The sequence below is a fragment of the Staurois parvus genome, unplaced genomic scaffold (assembly GCF_062004578.1).
Source record: "Staurois parvus isolate SC_StPar_1 unplaced genomic scaffold, SC_StPar_1.0 ptg000163l, whole genome shotgun sequence".
Taxonomy (NCBI): domain Eukaryota; kingdom Metazoa; phylum Chordata; class Amphibia; order Anura; family Ranidae; genus Staurois; species Staurois parvus.
The window spans coordinates 2,995,001-3,016,709 of NW_028317959.1; the positions used below are offsets into that span (position 1 = coordinate 2,995,001).

Genomic DNA, 21,709 nt, shown 5'->3' on the forward strand with positions numbered 1-21,709 from the left:
AAGTATGAATTCATACGAGGGCACTGAACTCCCTCCGATGGATATTCCAGAATGATAAAGAAATGCATATTCCTACAATCCAACCATGAATGTGTGAATCTCTGGTAACGGGCTTAGCAATGGGCTGGAGGTCAACATTTCCAAAAGAGCTCCAACGCAATAGAAGAATCAAAGTTTTAATAATCCGAATGATGTCCATCTGATAGAGGAGTGGAGGGGTACTGAATTAAAATTCACAGAGGTCCGATCAGTAAAATTTTATTCCAGTGTAGGTCCGAATTGCATGTTTGTGTGATGACTCTGTCACATCACTGCCCCCTCTTTTATTTCACAGTCCCATTATTTCCTCAGTCCCCCTTCATATCACAATCCCTCCTTCACATCAGTTTCCCCTTTACAGTAGTGTTCTGAACCCCCTTCACAACAGTATCCTCTGCCCCCCATTCACACTACAAAGCCCCTAGTGCATCTAACACTCCTTCACATCACAGCCCCCTGCAGCTCTGGCACCCCTTTACATTACACTGCCCCCTGCACCTCTTCACATTACACAGCCCCCTGCACCTCTGGCCCCCTATACATTACACAGACCCCTGCACCTCTGGCCCCTATTACACAGCCCCCTGCACCTCTGCCCCCTCCCACATTACACAGCCCCCTGCACCTCTGACCCCCCCTACATTACACAGCCCCCTGCACCTCTGACCCCCCCCTTTACATTACACAGCCCCCTGTACCTCTGACTCCCCCCTTACATTACACAGTCCTCTGCACCTCTGACCCCCCCCCCCCCTTACATTACACAGCCCCCTACACCTCTGACCCCCCCCCTTACATAACACAGCCTCCTGTACCTCTGACCCCCCCCCCCCTTTACCTTATACAGCCCCCTGCACCTCTGGACCCCTTTACATTAGACAACCTCCTTTACATTACACAGCCCCGTGCACCTCTGACCCCCTCCTTGCATTACACAGACCCCTGCACCTCTGGCCCCCCCTTACATTACACAGCTCCCTGCACCTCTGGACCCCTTCACATTACACAGCCCCTTGCAGCTATTTCCCCTGCTTCACATTACACAGCCTCCGCAGCTCTGCCCCTTCCTACCTTACTCGGGCATGCAGAGCGGGAGACACAGCAGCTCTGAATAGAGGGCGGAAGCTGCTGGAGGTAATTTTTCATATTAACAAGCTGGTGATTGGTTACCAGAACCACCTAGAAACCAATCACCTGCTGGTTAACTTGAAAAAAAAAAAGTTAACTCCGGCAGCTACCATCCTCTTTTCAGAGCTGCGGTGTCTCCCGCTGTGTGTACAGAAGTGTCCTCTCTCCTTCTCCCTGCTCTTCTGTGTTAGTGACAGTGACGGAGGCAGGGAGAAAGAACGGGCTCCTAAATGCTGGGACTGCGGGGGTCTGAATGGGACAGTGACTGGGTCCGCATGTGGAACGCAGTCCGCCATTTAGTGATGTCTGTGATAGAGGAATATCTTTTTTTAATGGAACTCAACCTAGTGGAGGTCTCTTTAAAGGTCTTTGGTTCCAACATTGAAATACACAATTTGGTATCAGAAAGGAGTTTAAAATTAAACAAAAGCACATGGACACCATGTGATTGATAACCACTTGATAGAGACTGGAATGTTTTGTTGGTCATGTGAGTTGAAACTCTTCAAACACAAAATCAGGTTGAGTCTACAAACACAGCATCGTATTTGCCAGTACTGACGTAGAGTCAGCGCACAGACCCGCCTGCTGGAAATGTGAAAGCTCTAGCAGGAGGTATAGATAGGCTAAATCAATAAGGGAGTGCGTAGTTGTATGTTTACTTAATACACAACGAGTCATCCATTATTACACTGAACAAGATAAGTCAAGTAAATGGTATGAAGCATTAATGCAAAGCTTTAAAAGAACCCTGGCACAGAAATATGGGAACTACCATTGTGATGATCCCTATCCTTCACTCAGTATGTCACTCACCCAAAACCAGCGGAGATCCAGCGACGTGTTAGGACACCTGACTTGCATACTTGTTCAAGGTCACCGACTCACAAAGTTGTGAAAAAAGAATAATAAGCAAGATCTGCCCTCTCTCTGTCTTGCTATACAGGGGACTGCAGGAAGCGAATATGAGGAAAGGTCCGGTAAATACAACAGAAAAATACATCAATTTATTTTTATGGATATAGAACATATAATATGTATTTTTTTTGTACTTTTTCCTGGATTTAAAATGTTGGTGTTAATCGTGACAACTGTTACAATGTTTAACCATTTGCCGCCCGCCCTATGGCCGAATGGCGGGCGGCAAATGTCATCAGCGTTCCGGGTGGACGCTATATGGCGTCCTCCCGCACATGCACAGATTGCACTCCTGCAGAGCGGCGCAGCAGCGCGATCTGTCACCGGCCGTGTACCTCAGACACGGCCGATGAAAGATCTGAGTATCGGCCCCGTTGCTGGTACCATGTGACCTGCTGTGACCAATCACAGCAGGTCACATGAAAGTTGTATACAATGGATGGCTTCATTCATGCCATCCATTGTATACTACTGCCTAGCTGTGAATGGTCACAGCTAATCACATGCACATGTCATGTGATTAGCTGTGGCCAAATCACAGCTAAGCACAAAAAAAAAAAAAAAAAAACCCTGAATGAATCAATGTCATTCAGGTAAATGCTTGCTTATAGCAAAGTAATTCTTTGCTATAAGCAAATTGTGTAAAAAAAATACTGATCACTTCCCCAAAGTAGTACAATGTTACTTTGGTAACATTGTCATAGTGAAATATGAAAAAAAAATCTTAAAAAAAAATTAAAAAAATGTAGTAAAAATTAAAAATAATAAAAAAATAAAAAAAATTTTTTTTCATACTGTCACCAGTCAGTGTCCCTGATCACCGCCATGCCAGTTATATGATGACGCTGTACTGCACTGGTGACAATATGTAAAAGAAAAAAATAGTAAAAATATTTTTAATTTTTTAATTTTCCAAAAAAGTATGACAAAAAAATACAACTTCAAAAAACTCGCCATTCCTCTTATGAAGTACGTCGGACTGTCTACTTTGCAAAAAGGGGTCATTTGGGGGATATCTGTACTGTTCTGACATTCTTAGACCTCAAGAAATTAGATTGGCTGTCAGTACTTCAGGACTGATCAATATTCAGATCTATACCATAGTTTGTGAACTCTATAACTTTCCTAAAAACTAAAAAATACATCCTAATTTGGGTTATTTTCACCAGACATGTAGTAATATACATCTCGGTCTAAATTTATGAAGAACAATTATTTATTTGCAAACTTTTATAACAGAAACAAAGAAAAACGTGTTTTTTTCAACATTTTTGGTCTTTTTTTGTTAATTTAGCAAGAAATAAAAACCCCAGCGGTGATTAAATACCACCAAAAGAAAGCTCTAGTTGTGTGAAGAAAATTATAAAATTTTAGTTTGGGTACAATGTTGTATGACCGCGCAATTGTCATTCAAAGTGTGAGAGCGCTGAAACCTGAAAACTGGCCTGGGCAGGAAGGTGTAAAATTGCCCGATATTGAATTGGTTAATCATTCAAAGGTTAGATGGTGCACACTTGCTTAACCACTTGCCTACCAGGCACTTATACCCCCTTATTTACCAGGCCAATTTTCAGCTTTCAGCGCTGCCGCACTTTGATTGACAATTGCGCGGTCATGCAACATTGTACCCATATGAAATTTTGATAATTTTTTTCTCACAAATAGAGCTTTCTTTTGGTGGTATTTAATCGCTGCTGGGCGCTTTACTTTTTGCGCTATAAATAAAAAAGTTGCAAAAAATTAAAAAAAAAAAGTTTCTTTGTTTCTATTATAAAATTTTTCAAACAGGTAATTTTTCTCCTTCACTGATGTGCGTTGATGAGGCAGCACTGATGGGCACTGATAGGCAGCACTAAAGGGCACTGATAGGCAGTACTAATGAGGTGGCACGGATAGGCGGCACTGATAGACAGCACTAATGAGGTGTCACGGATAGGCGGCACTAATATGCAGCACTGATAGGCGGCACTGATAGGTGACACTGATGATGGGTACTGATAGACGGCACTGACTGGCATCACTGCTGGGCACTGACTGGCGGCACTGACTGGCACAACCGCTGGGCACTGACTGGTGGCACTGACTGGCAGCACTGGTGGGTGGCACTGGTGGGCAGCACTGGTGGGTGGGCACAGGTGGGTGGCACTGGTGGGCACAGGTGGGTGGCACTGGTGGGCACAGGTGGGTGGGCACAGGTGGGTGGCACTGCTGGGCACAGGTGGGTGGCACTTCTGGGCACAGGTGTGTGACACTGCAGAGTGGCACAGGTGGGTGCACTGCTGGGCACAGGTGGGTGATCTGCTGGGCACAGGTGGGCGGAGTTAGTGGGCGCACTGCTGGGCACAGGTGGGCGGAACTTGCGGGTGGCACTGCTGGGCACCGATCATCAGGGCACTGATCATCAGTGCCCTGATGATCGGTGCCGATCCTCGCTCTGACAACTGCCGGTTCTCGGCAGTACTTTCCTCACGATCTGACAGCGTGAGGAAAGTGCAGCCGAGAACCGGCACTTGCATTTCCCTCTGATCAGCGTGTCATTGGACACCGCTGATCAGGTGGTAAAAGGCCGCTGTGATTGGCCTTTTACCACATCACGTGATCAGCTGTGTCCGTAGGACACAGCGATCACGGAGATCGCCGGGTACGCGCCCCCTGGGGCGCGCAGGAGAGCGCGTTCTGGTGGGACGTCATATGACGTCCACTCAGAACTGGCCAGCTGCAGTGCAGCCGTCATTCGGCTATCTGCGGTCGGCTACTAGTTAATTTCACTCTAAAGCAGTGGTCTCCAAACTGCGGCCCGGGGGCTGGAGGTAGTCCTTTGTTTGCCTTAACCATGCCTTGGGGCACTATCCCTCCCACTGACACCAAGAATAAGGCATTATTCCTGCCACTGGCACCGAGAATGGGGCACTATTCCTACCATTGACAGCAATGATGAAGCACTATTCCTGCCACTGACACCAATGATAGAGCACTGTCCATACCACTGACAACAACAAAGGGGCACTATTCCTCCCACTGACACCAAAGATGGGGCACCATTCCCCCCCCTAACATGAAAGATAGGGCATGGTTTACTCCCACTGATGTCAGGACATTTTACCATTGGCCTCCCTCTGGCCCTCCTAAAGTCTGAAGGGCTGTAAGCTTGCCCCTTTGTTTAGAAAGTTTGAAGATCCCTGCTCTAAAGTTTGGAGCCATGGTAAGGAAACCATACAGATTACATAACTGGTGATTTTAGATAAAGACAGTCCTCATCAGATCTAGCTTGTGAAATCTAACATGAGAGTGTATCAGAAACTACTGACCCCACACAATGAATAGTGGGGTGCCTGGAGTATACATATGGATTGATTTACTAAAACTGCAGAATGCAAAATATGGCGGAGCATGCACGGGAGCCAATCAGCTTCTACCTTCATCTTGTTCAGTTAGGCTTTGACAAAAAAAAAAAAAAAAGGAAGCTGATTGAGTTGCACCAGATTTGATACCCCGAGGAAGTCACGAGCAGTCTGTGACGTAACGCGTAGGTACGCCAATACGCAGCTTCCGGTGACGCACTTCCAGCGTTCGTCGCCATCTTGGTATACCCAGGAAGTCCCACACACATGCAGTACACCCACACATCGATGAGGAGGGGGAACTGCTGGAACATGTGAGTGGAATTCTTCTGTTTATAATAGAGGAGTCTTGGTTAAAGTTAATACTGCACTTAGAGGATCTTTTTTTGGCTCACTGGGCTGGTGAGCTATTGTTCTTTAGAAGCTTTCAGTCTGGGGCAACGGGAGCCCCATAGGAGATCCACTGCATGATGATGGTTACCAGCCTTTATGATTAAGGATCCAGGATGATCCTGAAAGCTGTTTGGCCCCTGGGGGTCACCGGGAGGAGGTGATCGTGCAATCTTGACACGATCACGGAATTACAAGCACTATTGCACATTGCATGAATTTATACATCACTTATCGATTGTTTTATGGACGTTTTAATTATTTGAGTGTTATTTGAAGTGTGGACACTTTATTGCACTTAAGCACTTTTTGTTTACCCCTTTTATTTGAAGGGGGTTTGCATCATTTATAGTGTGTGGGCACGGCTTATGAGTCACTTTTTATTAGTGGCACATTATATTTATATGTATATTTGCATTATTTATTTTGGCACTTTATCATCTTTGCACTTTTTAGTATATTTATTACACCCAGTGGTTTAGTATTGATTATTAAGTGTTCTTCCATGGCAAGACCACTTATTGTTATCTCACATATATATTCTTATTATTATAGCCAAATTTACCACCCTAACCCCTCCCACAGTTTTTACACTACATAGACCGTAATATACCGAAACGTGCGGATTGTTCCTGATTGGTGTGCTATTACTTTGTGGAACGTTCGCCGAATGGTTCACAAAATATCGCTGTTTTTGTGGTGAAATTGGTCCCATAGGAATGAATGGCGGAATGTTCAAAACTACAGTGGGAGCTGACAAAAGCTAGAGTGTGAGCTGAAAAATCAGGACATGATTTCTAAACTGCCATCACTCCCTCATTTTCAAGCCCACCTACACAAATCGTATATCAAAACATTCAGCTATCCCTGCTGCCACTAAAAATGTCCACGGCTAAGCCATAGTCCTGATAGTTTTCACAATATGACCATTTGTTTGCAACTCACAACGCATATTGACATTCATTGAAACTCTAGCCACCTCAAATTTGAAGGGCAATTTCTAAACTGCGACTGTACCTTCATTTTTAATATTTCAGAGACATACTATGCATCAAAATGTAGGTCTGGTGATTCCCACAATATAAAGCTCTTTGGTGTAGGATATATCATTTTTAAATTACAACCGTTTGAAGATGGCAACCGCCAGTAAAGTGAGCAAGTTGGAGCAGTTTGTTTTTAACCGCTCTTCTCTGCCCTTGCTGTAGAGTGAGTTGCCATAGGAACACAGGTGTGTGAGCAGGCAGCAGAGTGACTCAAGCCACTCCACCCAGTTACTCCGCCCACTCCAGTTGTAGACTACTGGTGGAGGCAAGAACACTTCACACAAGTTCCCCAGAAATTGTAGCTTTTCTAGTTGTTGCTGCTGTGGAAATGGGAAATACAACCTGGAGAAGCACTAGCCAAATAAGACAATAAAGAGCCGCTAAATGTTAAACATTTAAAGAAGAACATCAGTCAATGAGAACGTTTTGAACAGACTTAACAGTAGTAGTGTGATGCCTCCGCTCAGCTACCTCATCCAATCAGAGAATGCGTTGTTAAAAAAAAAAAAATAATAATGCAAAGCCTTCTTTGAATGGTGCTTGTGCTGAATGGACGACCTCCTGTGTTCAGAGTGCAGCAGGGTAACCGCTCAGCATGGGACCCAGAAGAAAGTGGAGATCACTGGTGTAGCAAAGTCTACTTCAGTGATTTTCAGCTGTAACTATATATAAAATACCCATACCTGGAATTCTTCTGTAACCACTAGCCTACTGGGCACTTATACCTCCTTCCTGCCCAGGCCAATTTCCAGCTTCCAGCACTGTTGCACTTTGAATGACAATTGCGCGGTCATGCAACACTGTACCCATATGAAAATGTTATCATTTTTTTGTGACAGAGCTTTATTTTGATGGTATTTAATCACCTCTGGGTTTTTTTTTATGTTTTCTTAAACAAACCAAAAACCAAACTGGAAATTTAAAAAAAAAAATAAAACGTTTTTTCTTAGTTTTTGTTAAAACATTTTGTAAATAAGTGATTTTTCTCCTTCACTGATGTGCACTAATGAGGCTGCAGCGATGGGCACTGATGGACACTGATAGGCGGCACTGATGGGCATTGACAGGCATCACTGATGGACACTGACAGGCATCACTGATGGGCATTGACAGGCATCACTGATGGGCATTGACAGGCATCACTGATGGGCACTGAAAGGCAGCACTGATGGGCACTGAAAGGCAGCACTGATATATGGCACTGAAAGGCAGCACTCATATATGGCACTGACTGGAACTGTTAGGTGGCACTACGTGCGAGCACGGGGGGGGACAGGGGAACTTTAAACTTTTTTTTTTTTTTAATAATTTTTTTTTTTTTTTTAACCTGTCCCTTTTTAATCACTTTTATTCTTATCACAAGAAATGCATGCATCCCTTGTGATAGAAATATTTAGTGACAGGTCTTCTTTATGGAGAGATATGGGGTCAATAAGACCCCACATCTCTCCTCTTCAATGTAAACCATTGGATCAAAAAAAAAAAAAAAGCATTGATCTAGTGCTTAAAAAAAAAATGGCCGGAACCGGAAGTGACACCGCTCCGGTCCTCCAAGGGTATAGAGATGAGTGGAGGCCATCTTTGCTTCACTAATCTCTATGCCCAGCACCGGGATCGTTCAATGGTTTCTCAGGTAAGACTGAGAACTACCGAGCGGCAGCCGGTAGAGGCGGGGAGGGGGGCAGCAGTGAGGGGCAGGCGATGGCGAGGGACAGGGTTTTTTCGACACCTGTATTGGTGCTTCTTGTCATATTAGCCGACAGCCGAAAGTGGTGTTTTCGGCCACCGAAATTTTGGTGCATCTCTACTACTTACACCCCATCATTACTGCCCACTGACTGCAACACGACACTGTCACAGCCTTCATCCTTAGACTTCAGCTAACCCCAAGAGGAGAGGAATGGAACCTGAAGGAGTTACTTATGTTATTCTGCTTTGGTTTAAACCATAAAAAGGTAGACAACCTAGAACACTGGCCGTGGTAGGAACTGTGCTCAGCAAGTGAGACAATAACTGACAGCAAGGTTGAGTACATTTTTTCCTTCAGCGGATGGTGACATGGGGTGTGTCTGGGTGTGACTGCTATGATTGGTTGTAGGTAGTGTTGTTGGGAGGCGACTATTCACGGGCATGTTGACATGTTCAAGAACATTTTGTTCGTGTACCTTTGCCATTTGTGTTAGCATTTTGATAAGAAATGATTTTCCCTTATTTGACTATCTGAAGGAAGTCAGAAAATGTGCTACAGAATTCCTTTGGTCACAGAGGACACAAGTATTCTCCTTTATAGTGGCAACCAGTGTAAAAGAAAATCCCCCATATCCTCCTTCCCTGTTTATTAATACAGAGTCCCTTCTTCCTACAAAACCCATTACCAGTAGGCACAGCATTCATTGCTAATTGTGGCCATACATGCTTTGATAAATTATTGATTTACATTTCTGATCAATTTCTCCAAATGATATTAGGAATAATCGATCTCTAAACAACCCAATAAATCGACATGCCACACACAGGAAGTGGAGTTCGATCAATTGGTGGTAGATAGGAAGAAACGATAGTATGTTTTCATACCTCTATTTCAACTCTGTAATCCTATAATCTTGATTGACCGAAATATGATCGGATTCATGACCAAAACATCTCAGTGCTGCCATGCTATGCAAATGTATTGATAATTTTCCACCCTGGCTGATTGACCTCAGTCTAAATCAATTGGAAGGGAACTTATGACTATTTAATTGTTTGGCGATTCAATCCATTTGATCTAATCATACTTTGATCAGATAATACAATCATAGCATGTATGCCCACCATTAGGCTGTCCATTGTTGGAAAGTTTGAAACACTCGATCGTGCGACTTTCTGAATGTAAATGGGTTCATATAAATTCTCAAAATGTAAAGATTTATGACAAAAAAAAAAAGAAGTCTTGTTGGAATTTTTTTAGTATGAGGGAACGATTTTTGAATGAGTATTGGAATCGATTGAGAATAATATGATGAATTGAAGTGTGCATGAGCATGACTGTTTATCCTGTAAACGAAAAAAAATGTACGATTTGTGTTGTGCGCGAACAGCAATATGACGAGCAGTTCCCCAATGTTCTTTTTGTGAATTGGTGCCTAAAACTGAACTGCATATTCCAGATGAGGTCTTACTAATGATTTGTACCGGGGTAAAATTATATCTCTCTCTCTGGAGTCTATACCTCTTTTAATACAAGAGAGGATTTTGCACGCTTTAGAACCTGCAGCTTGGCATTGCATGCCACTATTAAACTTGTGTTCTACCAGAACCCCCAGATCCTTCTCCACCATTGATTCCCCCAGTTGTACCCCCCCTAGTATGTATGATGCATGCATATTCTTAGCCCCCAAGTGCATAACCTTACATTTATCAACATTAAACCTCATTTGCCACATAGTTGCCCAATTAAGCAGTGCAGTGAGGTCGGCTTGTAAATTGGAGACATCCTGCAAGGTCGTTATTCCACTGCACAGCTTGGTGTCATCTGCAAAGACTGAAATGGGATTTTTAATCTCAGACCCTATATCATTTATAAATATATTAAAAAGTAAGGGTCCCAACACTGAACCCTGGGGTACACCACTGACAACCCTAGACCATTCAGAGTATGAATCATTAACCACTACTCTCTGAAAACGATCTTTTAGCCAGTTTTCTATCCATTTACATACAGATTTTTCCAAGCCTGTAGACTTTACCTTACACATTAGCCATGTGTGGGGAACTGTGTCAAACGCTTTTGCAAAATCCAAGATTTGTTTGACAACTTCTGTCTTTCATGAATCCATGCTGTCTGTAGCTTAAAATATTTTTTCCAGCAAAGAATTCATATAAGTGGTCTTTTATTAATCTCTCCAGTATCTTCCCAACTATAAAAGTTAAACTAACAGATCTATAATTACTCTGTAAAGATTCTGACACCTTTTTAAATATTGGCACCACATTGGCCTTACAACAATCCAGTGGTACTATGCCAGTCATTAAAGAGCCCCTAAAAATTAGAAACAATGGCTTTGAAATGACAAAGCTCAATTCTTTAAGGACCCGTGGGTGTATGCCATCCGGTCCAGGTGCTTTATTCACCTTTATTCTGTCTAAATATGTTTGGATCATATCACTTGTGAGCCAATGTGGATCATCTGGAGCTGTGTCAATACCATGCCCATTATGGACAAGAGCTCATACAAGCATTTAGTACAGGGTGCATTAATGACTCTTAGTGTGCAAAGAATGCAGGGCTTCGTAAACACTTGTGTAGGACATCTGGGTCTTGTCTGTATTGGGATGCGCTCAGGATGTTATCTTGAGCCCAGTGGAAAGAATCTGAATCGTACATGTACCTATTCAGATGCAATTCACTGTGCACAGAAAAACAGCCATGCACACAGCAAAACTGCTGCTGGCTTGGTCTAATTATCCTTTAGGTAGTGGATGGAGTGGGGGATGCAGGTATGCACTGGCTGCAGGCAGGCCTTGTGTAGCATCCTAGATGGACAAGAATGCCCTTAAGAAAGCATAAAAGCCATAGATGGTTTAATTTTCTTTCCTGCAACCGTGGGAACCAATCGATCAACTTGCGTACAATCAGCCTGCCCATACATGGTTCCAATCTCGGCCAGTGCCTGCGGAACCAGCCAAGATTCAGTCTATGAGCAGCTTACCGGTGCCTACATGTTCGTTGGTAACCAACTGATTAGGCTTACTGATTGGCTTATTCAGATTTTTTTTCACCGTAGTTGCAATAAGGAGAAGGCACAGAGCTCATCCTATTGCATAGTTTACTATCAACTAACTGCAAATAATTTATAGTTATCCAATTAATAAAAATAGTTTATTTTTCAGTACTGAACATAAAAGAAAATAACAGGCACCATATTCTCCCCTTTACATGCAGATACCCTTATTGGCCAACATTCCCGAACTCTTGAAAGCTAAAAACACTCACCTCCCCCATTTTGATGGCACAAGTAAGGAAACCGCCAAACATTCCCAAGACCGACCGAAAAGCCAACTTGAGCAAGGATGTACTGAAGTTTGCTGCCCCAGGTGGGGCGGTGTAAGGGTTCAGGTAGCAGGTCACGGCTAGACTCCCCTGTGGTGCTGCCCTCTAGATCGCCGAGAGATTTTTCCATTGAAGTCACAGTACAAATCAGGATTTCCGATCCAAGGTGGAATGCAATAATCTAGAGTCTTTATCCCAGTAGTTTTAAACCTGCAAAATTAAACCAGCAATATTAGGATAATTTAAAATTTACACATGTCAAACCATGTCAGTATCTCAAAGAAGGTAAAGCCTTAGAGAAAAAATGGTGGTCATGTTAATGTTACAGAAATGCCAAGAGCAGAGCCCAGGGCACCCTGAAACCAAGGACCCTCTACTATCCAAATCTTGATTAGCTCCTTACAGATCAGAAACTGGAAAATGTATTTATTTTGTTGATATCAGAACAATTAAAAGTTATGATGTGCAGGGCTCAAGCATCCATCTTTGGCAGAAGCAAATGAAAAATAAAATTTAGGATGTCTCAACGAAAGAATAGGCTACCTAGCCTTGTTTGTGAAATGCTATCAATATCTAGATGAATGCTAGACTGGTAGCTAGCAAGGATTAGCTGTTCTTCGATATCAGAGGTTACCAATGTGGTCAGCACTGTCCCTTAGTGTGGTGGAAAGATTTAGGAAAGCGATGAGGGAGAAGATAAAAGGTGTACACAAAATGAGAATGACGTCAAACTTCAAAACATCATATCATGACTTTTAATTACAGAAAAACATTTCTAAATGCTACAATGCACTGCGGAAAATACACCAAGTGGTTTATTTACTAAAAGAGAAGAATGCAAAACCAGGCTCATTTCTGCATAGAAACCAATCAACTTCCAGTTTTTATTGCTCAAGCTTAATTAAACAAGCTGAGCTTAGAAACTGATTGCTTTCTATGCAGAAGTGAGCCTGATTTTGCATTCTCTAACCCCCCAAATGTACTTTGTCCCCCAACATCATATTTGTTGAAGTGACACTTCAGTGCAGTCACGCAACTTCTTTCAAAGAAACAGAGGTATGACAATTTAGTGTCAGTTGTGGAAGAAGAGGAATAGAACCATAAAAGGGAAACCGTGAAATCTAGATCCTGTATTGTATTGGATATTGAAACTAACTACAAGGTTATGGCACAATGGGATTTGCTCCAGGTTCGAGTTGCACATTGCATACCTGGTTATTCCCCCCTATGTTTTCGCATATGAGGACAATTAGGATCCTTTTATCAGACTTGGTGGTCATGTCTGGAGGTGGTCCATAGACTCTGGATTAACGGTCTATCACTTCTTACTAAACTAAGGGGACAACCGATTCCCCTGACACTAAAAGTAGCACTTCTCTGTGTTAACTCTCCAGGTCTCTTTAAGTTCAAACTTCTGGTACACGCTCCCATGGCAGCTAAACAAATGATCGCCAAGGCATCGAAATCCCCAACCATTCCTCAGGCAGAAGTTAATAAAACAATACAGTAAGCAAGCTAAAATGTATTCTTTCATATTTCCAAATACATTGGTTTGCTAAGTTCAGCTCTATTTGTGTAATAGCCTTAGATTTGTAGTCAATGCTGTGAATTTTCAGTAGACCCAATACCAAGAAAGAATTGTGCGTGTGAATGTATTGTATAGGGCACTAGGAATGTGCCCAATCTCATCAAACCATGACACTAAAATCAATGGAACAAATCTGACTATGAAGACAGGAACTAAGCAAATAAGCATATACTGGTCAGGGGTAAAAAAAAATTGCTAAAATACCACCCAGGACCAAATTATATGGAATACGATTTCTATAGCAAGTTTAAAGGACTATACCTAATCAGACCAATTTAATTTTGTACATTAGATTTAGTTATGTAGTACAAGCCTGGTTGGACTACATCCACATGGGTGCATATCTGTAGATAGTTTGCTGTGTTCAGAGGCAGGTAAATACTCTCTCTGGAAGCAGCAACACTCTGTGCTATGGCCGCATATAAACTGGCCAATTATCTGTGCCAAAACTGTGCCAACGTTGAACACACATTGTCTGCATCCAGGGTCAGTCAAAGATTCTATATGCATGTATCCACTTAGATGAGAAGAGCACCAGCACCAGCCATTGATCTGTACATATCTGACAGCCACAGATGACAGCTGCTGCTGGTCGCACACAGTGTGTGTTGGTAGCATTTACAACCACTTGCAAGAATCTACAAATTTTTGATGGTGGACACGCCTGGCCACTGCTATTCGGGAGGGTGAATGTAGCCTTATGAACATGCAGCTATCTAAATTCACCTTTCATTGGTCTCACTACTTTAAACTTATAAAAGGTGGAATCTGCTGGCTCCTACGCATATGACCAGTGATCCATAAACTGTTCTTGTTAATAGTATTGCATAAAAAAAAAACCAGAAGGAAATTGGCTAAGTTTTCCTTCAGCTTCTTCCCCCTGGGCCACTACGTTGCAAGAAAGCTGAATACCAAACCTGACATTAAAGGATAAGTGCACCTTTTGACAAAAAATAATAAATGCACATTTTTTGGCAGGTAAAAAAATGTGCATTTATTATTTTTTGTTTTGGGAGCCTGTAAAGCATTGCACCAGTGATCAGCAGATTGCTGGTGCCATGCAGGTCTCCAGCAGACCTGCCAGTGTACAGTGCTCAGCATAAATGAGTAGACCCCAACAGATTTGTCAGAAAACCTTTCCTTTCCTTTCCGAATCAACATTTTCTATGGGATACTATACTACAAAATACTGCCACAAATGCTGGCCATTGATTGCAAACAAGATTTCTTCATTTGCACACACAAAAGTATTTTTCCTAACAAATTCATTCAAGACCATGTTGCAAAAATGAATACACCCCAATAAAAATTTTAGGAGCAGAGCTAAATTTTAGACAATAAAATCCTAATTAACAAGAATTAAATTACAGGTAAGTCTAATTATTCATGAAACAGGTGTCCAGCAGACAATTATAAAAGGGTGTTAATTAACAAAGAATACCCCTTCCCATTTCATACTGTCAGCAATGGCACCACATGAAAGAGAAATGTCACAAGGCCTGAGATAGAAATAATTTATTTACACAAGAAAGGTGAAGGCTACAAGAAGATCAGCAAAGCTTTAATTATTAGTCAGAATATCAGGTAGAATCAATGAACCACCACAGCACTCACAGCTGCTAAGGCTGTTGGAACTTGTAGTTTTCTCATTCACAGAGGACTGTGAATGAGATTGCCGTGGCCGGGCAGGCTGAGCCCCACAGCCGGTTTGTTAAGATTTTTTAAAATTTTGACAGCTAGCGAGAAGAGAAGATGCCCCACTACCTGTCAAAATACGTGAACGGGGGCTGGTCCATTCATAACATGCTACACCCAGGATATGCATGTAATATATAACATGTTATGAGAGGTGATCCTATCCATTAAGTAAGGTGGACCAAGGCTGCATTCGCAAAGTGCATCCAGCCATGATCACTGCAGGTAATTCGCTGGATGTGCAAACAGGCACAACTGGCTGTGGCAGCCAATATCTAGTCATTGCATTTTACAGGCTTGGCATTTGTTCCAAAATGCACACAGCTTTTTCAGGCTAGTTTGTATGCTGCTGCTTTAAGATCCCTTCCTTCCAGTCCACCACTGCTCTACTACATGTGAGAGAGAACTTAGGTCTGGCCTCTGGCCCTTCAGGCACAAGGGCTGCATTTTGGGAGAAAGGAGGAGAGCGTGTCACATGCTGTCCATACCTTGGAGCATTTATTCCATACGGAAAAGTTCTGGTTGACTTTAGGACCCATTCACCACGTGGACAAGACTAGGAAACTCTTGAAAGCTGATCCACGAAATAAGTGACTATTATTAGCAACTGGATCAATGCTCATGACCAAACAATTTGAATGACTTCATATGGTCTTAGAGCATTACAAAGTCATTAAAATAAAATATGCCCAAACTGCAGATTTCATGTTAAGTGGTTTATACATTATACAGGGCAAAACAATGCACCTTCAGAAACAGCAAAGCATATCATGTAAAATATTTGTAAAGAATGGAGGTGTGTAGAGTATGTTTATATACTTATGGCCCTTTTCCTTCCACCATAGGGTGGTAGCTATGAGTATTTTGTGGATGTAGTGAGTGAGGTACTGAGTCACAAGAGACAGTCAGAGATTTGTGGGTGGTAGGAGACATCAAGATATGTCATTAGCGTGTGGCTTGCAGAACCTTCCTTTCTAGAAGAAACCACTGGTCTGAGACTTTGTCCACCTTTGGATTTCTAATATCCAAGGAGGCCAAGATATTTGCACCAAGTAGAACTAATTCTGCTCAAGTATATGCCTGTGCCTGATCCACTGACCCAACAAGATGTGTTTTGGACTGACGAGTTCCATAATGTTATCGAGCATATGACATGGTGTGCATAGTGTCTTTTAGCAGCATTTACAATCTGCAGACTGATTGCTGAACTGAAAGAGGATGAGATACCTCTGAGAGTAAGGGTCAGTGGATAATTACAGAAGCCACCAGGAGATGGGTACACATAGATTTAGTTGTAAAGTAATGTATTCCTTAGGTCTGGTGCCCATATGAGGAGTCTTGTGTAATGGACTAGAGCACTGGTCACCAAAATGCAGCCTGTGGGCTATATATGGCTCTTTGTTCACCTTTATCCAGCCCTTGGCACACCACTCCCCCCACTGACATCAATGACGGGACACTATTCCTCCCACTAAAACTAATGATGGGGCAGTGGTTACTCCTACTGATGCTGGAGCATTTTCTAGTCCCATTGGCCACAGTTGGCCACAGTTGGCCCACCCTAAAGCCTGAAGGACGTTAACTGGCCCTTTGTTTAGAAAGGTTTCGAGACCCCTGGACTAGAGAAGGTAAAGAGGCCTCCCAAGCCGACGGTATCACCATACCAATGGTAAATGCCAGTTGATATCTGCAGTGAACAGTACTTAGACTCAACAGCCTCTTCTCAAAAAGGAAGTTGAGGCACTGGCTAATTAAGCAATCACCTTTATGGCCCCCTAGAATGTCAGTGGGAAATATCAGAAGATGTTTCATTAAAGATTCTTTCCTCACATCATTAATTCCCCACTGCCAAAGATGGCTTACACCTGTAGTAAGATGTGGTTTTATAAACATAAGGGAATTGAGAAGGATTTAGAAAAAAAGTAATTCCGTGGCAGCTCCCAGCTCTTGATGAGAAGGATTTAGAAAAAAAGTAATTCCGTGGCAGCCCCCAGCTCTTGAAATTTGCTTTATGCAGAAATAAGAAGCAGCAGAATTTACAAAGACTACGTGAACACAAACTTACTCATTGTAATACTGACACTTCCAATACCAAGAATAAAGTGATGAAATATATGAGCACCCTCTAAATCTGGGTTGTCAAAGTCAATGAGAAAAAAACTACATCTTACAGGTAGGTGTTTATTTTTTTTACACAATTTCCACCAAAGAAAAGAGGCTATTTTCTCTACATGTGTAAAATGATTCATCATACATTTTCTCATTTTGTGTAAATGGATGATTTATATTCCAATATTACCATTCAAAATGTCAACTATAATTGCATTCTAATGAAATATGGTTAGCAAGCAAGTTGGGACAGGTAGTTCAAGTTAAACTGCCATGGTTCACAAGCAGCACCTAACAGACCGCATTGGTTGGTATGTGTTAGAGGCCACAGGAAGCATGAGTAAGACTTGCATAACCCTAAAGATGCTAAAATGACTACCTTCTTCAGTTATGTAGCCCTATAATATCACTTACATAAGTAAGACGTGATCACAATTCAGAAGATGACAGATTATGTTCATGCACTAGGTAGGGAGCTTTAACATACAGATGGTACATGTATTTCTTGCAACCTCACCAGCACCTTAAATGTCCAATGACAATAGGCTAAAAACAAGTCTACTGGTAACCACAGACACGATTGATTAGATCAGGTGGCAATCGCTTTATATTCATGACTGTCCCGAAAGCAGGCAAGACCCATGGTATGCCCTTTGAATATTTTTTAATTTACTGTTATGGTGGCATGAACTCTCCATGGGGTTGATTTGCTAAAAGCATATAGAGTTTTCACTTTGCAAGGGAAGTTGCGCTGTGCAAGGGAACCTTCCTCAGAGCTTAGTCATGAAATATCACTTTAGAAAGAATACCTTAATCACATGCAAAGAAAAAAAACAGCATTTCTGCTCGCACATGATTGGACGATGGAAGTCAGCAGAGCATTGCCTCATTGACTGAGCTCTTGCAAAGTGAACAGTCTATTTGCCTTTAGTAAATAAACTCCCACGTGCACAGTTCATAAACCTTAACAGAAGTTATAGTGATGGTACCCAACTCGTAGATGACTGTAGGAAAGCAATGGCTGTCTTTGTTCTGTTTCTTTGGTTACCTCCCCATCCTTAGCCACTTTCCCTTCTCTCAGTCTAAAGTTGGTCAAAAAATGGATAAAAAGTCATCCAGTTTAGCAGGGTCTGGACAAATTTCAATACATCTATGGCCATTCCCATTTGAGAAGCTGGCCCGCTGATCAACTTCTCTTAAACAAGACTGTTGGAAAATTAGTGTTTGTGAAGCCAAAGAGAGAAGTTCCACTGTCGGAAATACAATAGTGCAGCAGGAAGAATTCCTTCATCCACCTCAAATATGTGGATGGGGGGATCTGTTCTAATCATCTATGGCCAACTTAATGCTGACTAGAAATGGGTAGACATCTCCCATCTTAATAAATGAGACCTTCTGCGCTTAAATGGAAACCTACAGGAAAGCTATCACCTGACCTGCCTTTACTAGGTAAAATGACAATATTAGAAAGAATGGTGAAGCGCTGCAAATAATAAGTAAAAAACACAAAAAATGGTAACATATAAATAGAAGCATATAAACAAATAAATATGTGTAACATGTGACAGTACAAAAGAACACTCAGTTCCGGAGACCTATTTCCAGTTGGACGCCATTTAGGACATGTTCTTAAGACCCATGCAGTACACCCATACTAAGTGGTGGGATTGCTGTTTTAACCAGTTTTCTATGTGAGTGGGCAATTTTACTTTTATTATCTGAAGTTTAATAAACATATTAAGCTATGGAGGATGTTTTTTTTGCTTATGTTTCTGACGATATGGATCTGATGGGGCTGTGACCTGAGTGTATTATTGGGAAGGATCTTATGCAACATCTCTGCCTGGATGTGTCCTGTTTCCCTGGGATCGTGGTGAGATTTTTAAGGCGAGCTGGCCCTTGTGGTCTCTGCTTGGAGGTGAGGGGGCATTTCTGCCATTTAGGATTCCTGTCACCTGTTTGAAGATCACCTTAACACGATTACCAGTGTGTTGGCTTGCAGTTATTAGCCTGTGTTTTTTGGACATTTTTACTGATTACATGCACTAGTGTGGTGGCATTTAGAGTGTTTGGACATTCATTTCTTTGATTTTATGCATGTGTATGTATTTATTTGTATTGGTAGTTTGAGTTACTCACTACTGGCACTGGTCACATTGTGTCCTGTTTTCACCCCCAGAGGGGTCACGCAATATTGATCATTAGTCCCCTATATGGACAGGGGGAGGTTATTGTTTTTTGTGTATTTTTTCCATTAGGAAAAAGGGTTCACACTTTTGTATTGCTACAGGCTTCACCTGTTCACTTTAATCAGCACTTTATTAGATCCAATTGGATCATTACACTGAGTGTTCTTTTGTACTGTCACGTGTTACACATATTTATTTATTTGTTTATATGCTTCTATTTATATCTTACCATTTTTTGTGTTTTTTACTTATTATTTGTAGCGCTTCACCATTCTTTCTAATATCTCCCACCTTAAAACATGCTGGGAGATATGTGCCTATCCTCAAATGATATTGGAGCACCTGAATCTGCTGAGTTAATTGGACGACAATGAAAATGGCACATGTAAAGCACTTTTCCTCTTGCCCTCTATTTCAGAGAAGGGTTAATAAGGTAGGCCTGACTGCTGCAATGCCTGGTCTTGGCTAAACGCTGCAGGGGATGTTGAGGAATGAGGGCCTTTTGACACAAAACATAGTAAAATATACACAGAGCAAAAATACCAAGTGACCCAGTTTAAAGCCCATGGAATAAAGTGTTGATACATTGGTGTTTTAATATTGTCTGGAGCATTACTTTAAAAAGCTGGTGTTAAAGTGTTATTAAACCCATAAGATTAATTATAAAGCGTTTGCTACTCTTATATGTTATGCTTGCCACTACCTGATTTCCTTCTTAGGACCATCTATTCTGCAGGAGATGAACTTAAAATGATACTAAACACACGCTGTTTAATTTACATTATCCATTCTCTTTCTGAATGTGGATAGCACTGTAATCATTTTAAAGAAAAAAAAATATCTAAGTAACTTCTTTCCTAATCAATATACAACTGTCACTTGACCCAGCTCTTTCCCAACTTTTGTGGCAGGACGAGCATCTACTCCTCTGCCGTTAGTCACATGTTCAAAATAAAAAGAAAACAGCCTTTGGGATACAGAATAAAAATAAATAATATTAAACGGTTTAAATAACCATACAAATATATATGTGAAATCAAATCTTTATTATTTTTGCTACAACATGATATGGGCATATTTCTGCCAGTCGCAGGCTGTATTACGCCTCTCCAGCTTGTGTCACTTAAATAACAGAGAGGTGAAGCCTCTGTCATTCAAGCTGTAATATGCCGCCCCCACTGTATTTAGCTGGTTAGTGGGCATGGAAGAGAAGAGAATGGGCTGTCATTTACCACTGTGTATACTCCCACGTGTGACTCTATAGTCAGATGGGCTGCTCAGATGTGATAGGTAGGAAATGCTCAGGGTAGAAATACACTGAAAACAGAGCATGTGCACTAGCTGCCAATACTGCTCTGCAAAATCCCTAACTGCACTGGGGACAAGGACAGGAGGGGGACACAGAGAACACCAGGATCAACCAGTTTTTTTGCAGAATACAGACAACAAACCCATATTGACTGAGTATGAACAGCATTGTATTACAGGATTTGTTGACAGTTTTTTATGATATGGGTTTAACAACACTTTAAAATCTGGCAAAGTACACTTCTGTCTATGGGATTCTTCCAAAGCCTTGTGGGATCTCTGGAGCCACCATTATGTGTGCATGTTTTCAGTAACATGTTCTGACCACCTCTAGATTGACAGGTGGACTGGCCAATCACCTCTCTAGTGCGTTTACCCCACATTTGTGTGACTGTGTTGTGCCCGCTCCTGGGTGGAAGTTTAGGGAACTAAAGGGAGAAAGAGAGACAGCTGCAGCAGCTTTAAAAGTAGTTTTATCAAGCAAAAGGGAAATGTTAGTTTAGTAATGAGGGTTTAATATTTTTTTTTAAAGTAGACAACTATCAAGATTTTTTTTTTTTGTTTGTGGCAGGGAATGATTAACTAGTTGACGCCCGGCCCATAGCCAGATGGCGGAGGGGCGAACAGCTTATCCCTCCGAGTGGACGCCATATGGCACCCTTTCCAGAACGCGCATTGTGCATGCCCGCAGGGCCACGCAGTAGCAAGATCTGTCACCGGCCGTGTACCTCAGACACGGCCGATGACAGATCTGTGTACCGGCCCCATTGCCAGTACCATGTGACCTGCTGTGACCAATCATGGCAGATCACATGAAAGTTGTATACAATGGATGGCTTCCTTTCATGCCATCCATTGTAAACAAGTGTGTCTAGCTGTAACTGGTCACAGCGATCGCATGCACAAGCTGGGCCAATCACAGCCCAGCT

General features: G+C 42.1%; 1 protein-coding gene across 3 annotated transcripts in view; it reads right to left on the reverse strand.

The window, feature by feature from the left end:
* Nucleotides 1–21,709, reverse strand: part of LOC149463005 (sodium-dependent neutral amino acid transporter B(0)AT2-like) — a 134,711-nt gene that overhangs the window by 59,650 nt on the left and 53,352 nt on the right. For all 3 annotated transcript variants that reach the window (XM_089676071.1, XM_089676069.1, XM_089676070.1), the window contains exon 2: nt 11,835–12,101. In XM_089676071.1, the coding sequence (XP_089532197.1) occupies nt 11,835–12,021 (187 nt within the window). In that variant the 5' untranslated portion in view covers nt 12,022–12,101. The remainder of the gene's footprint in view (nt 1–11,834; nt 12,102–21,709) is intronic.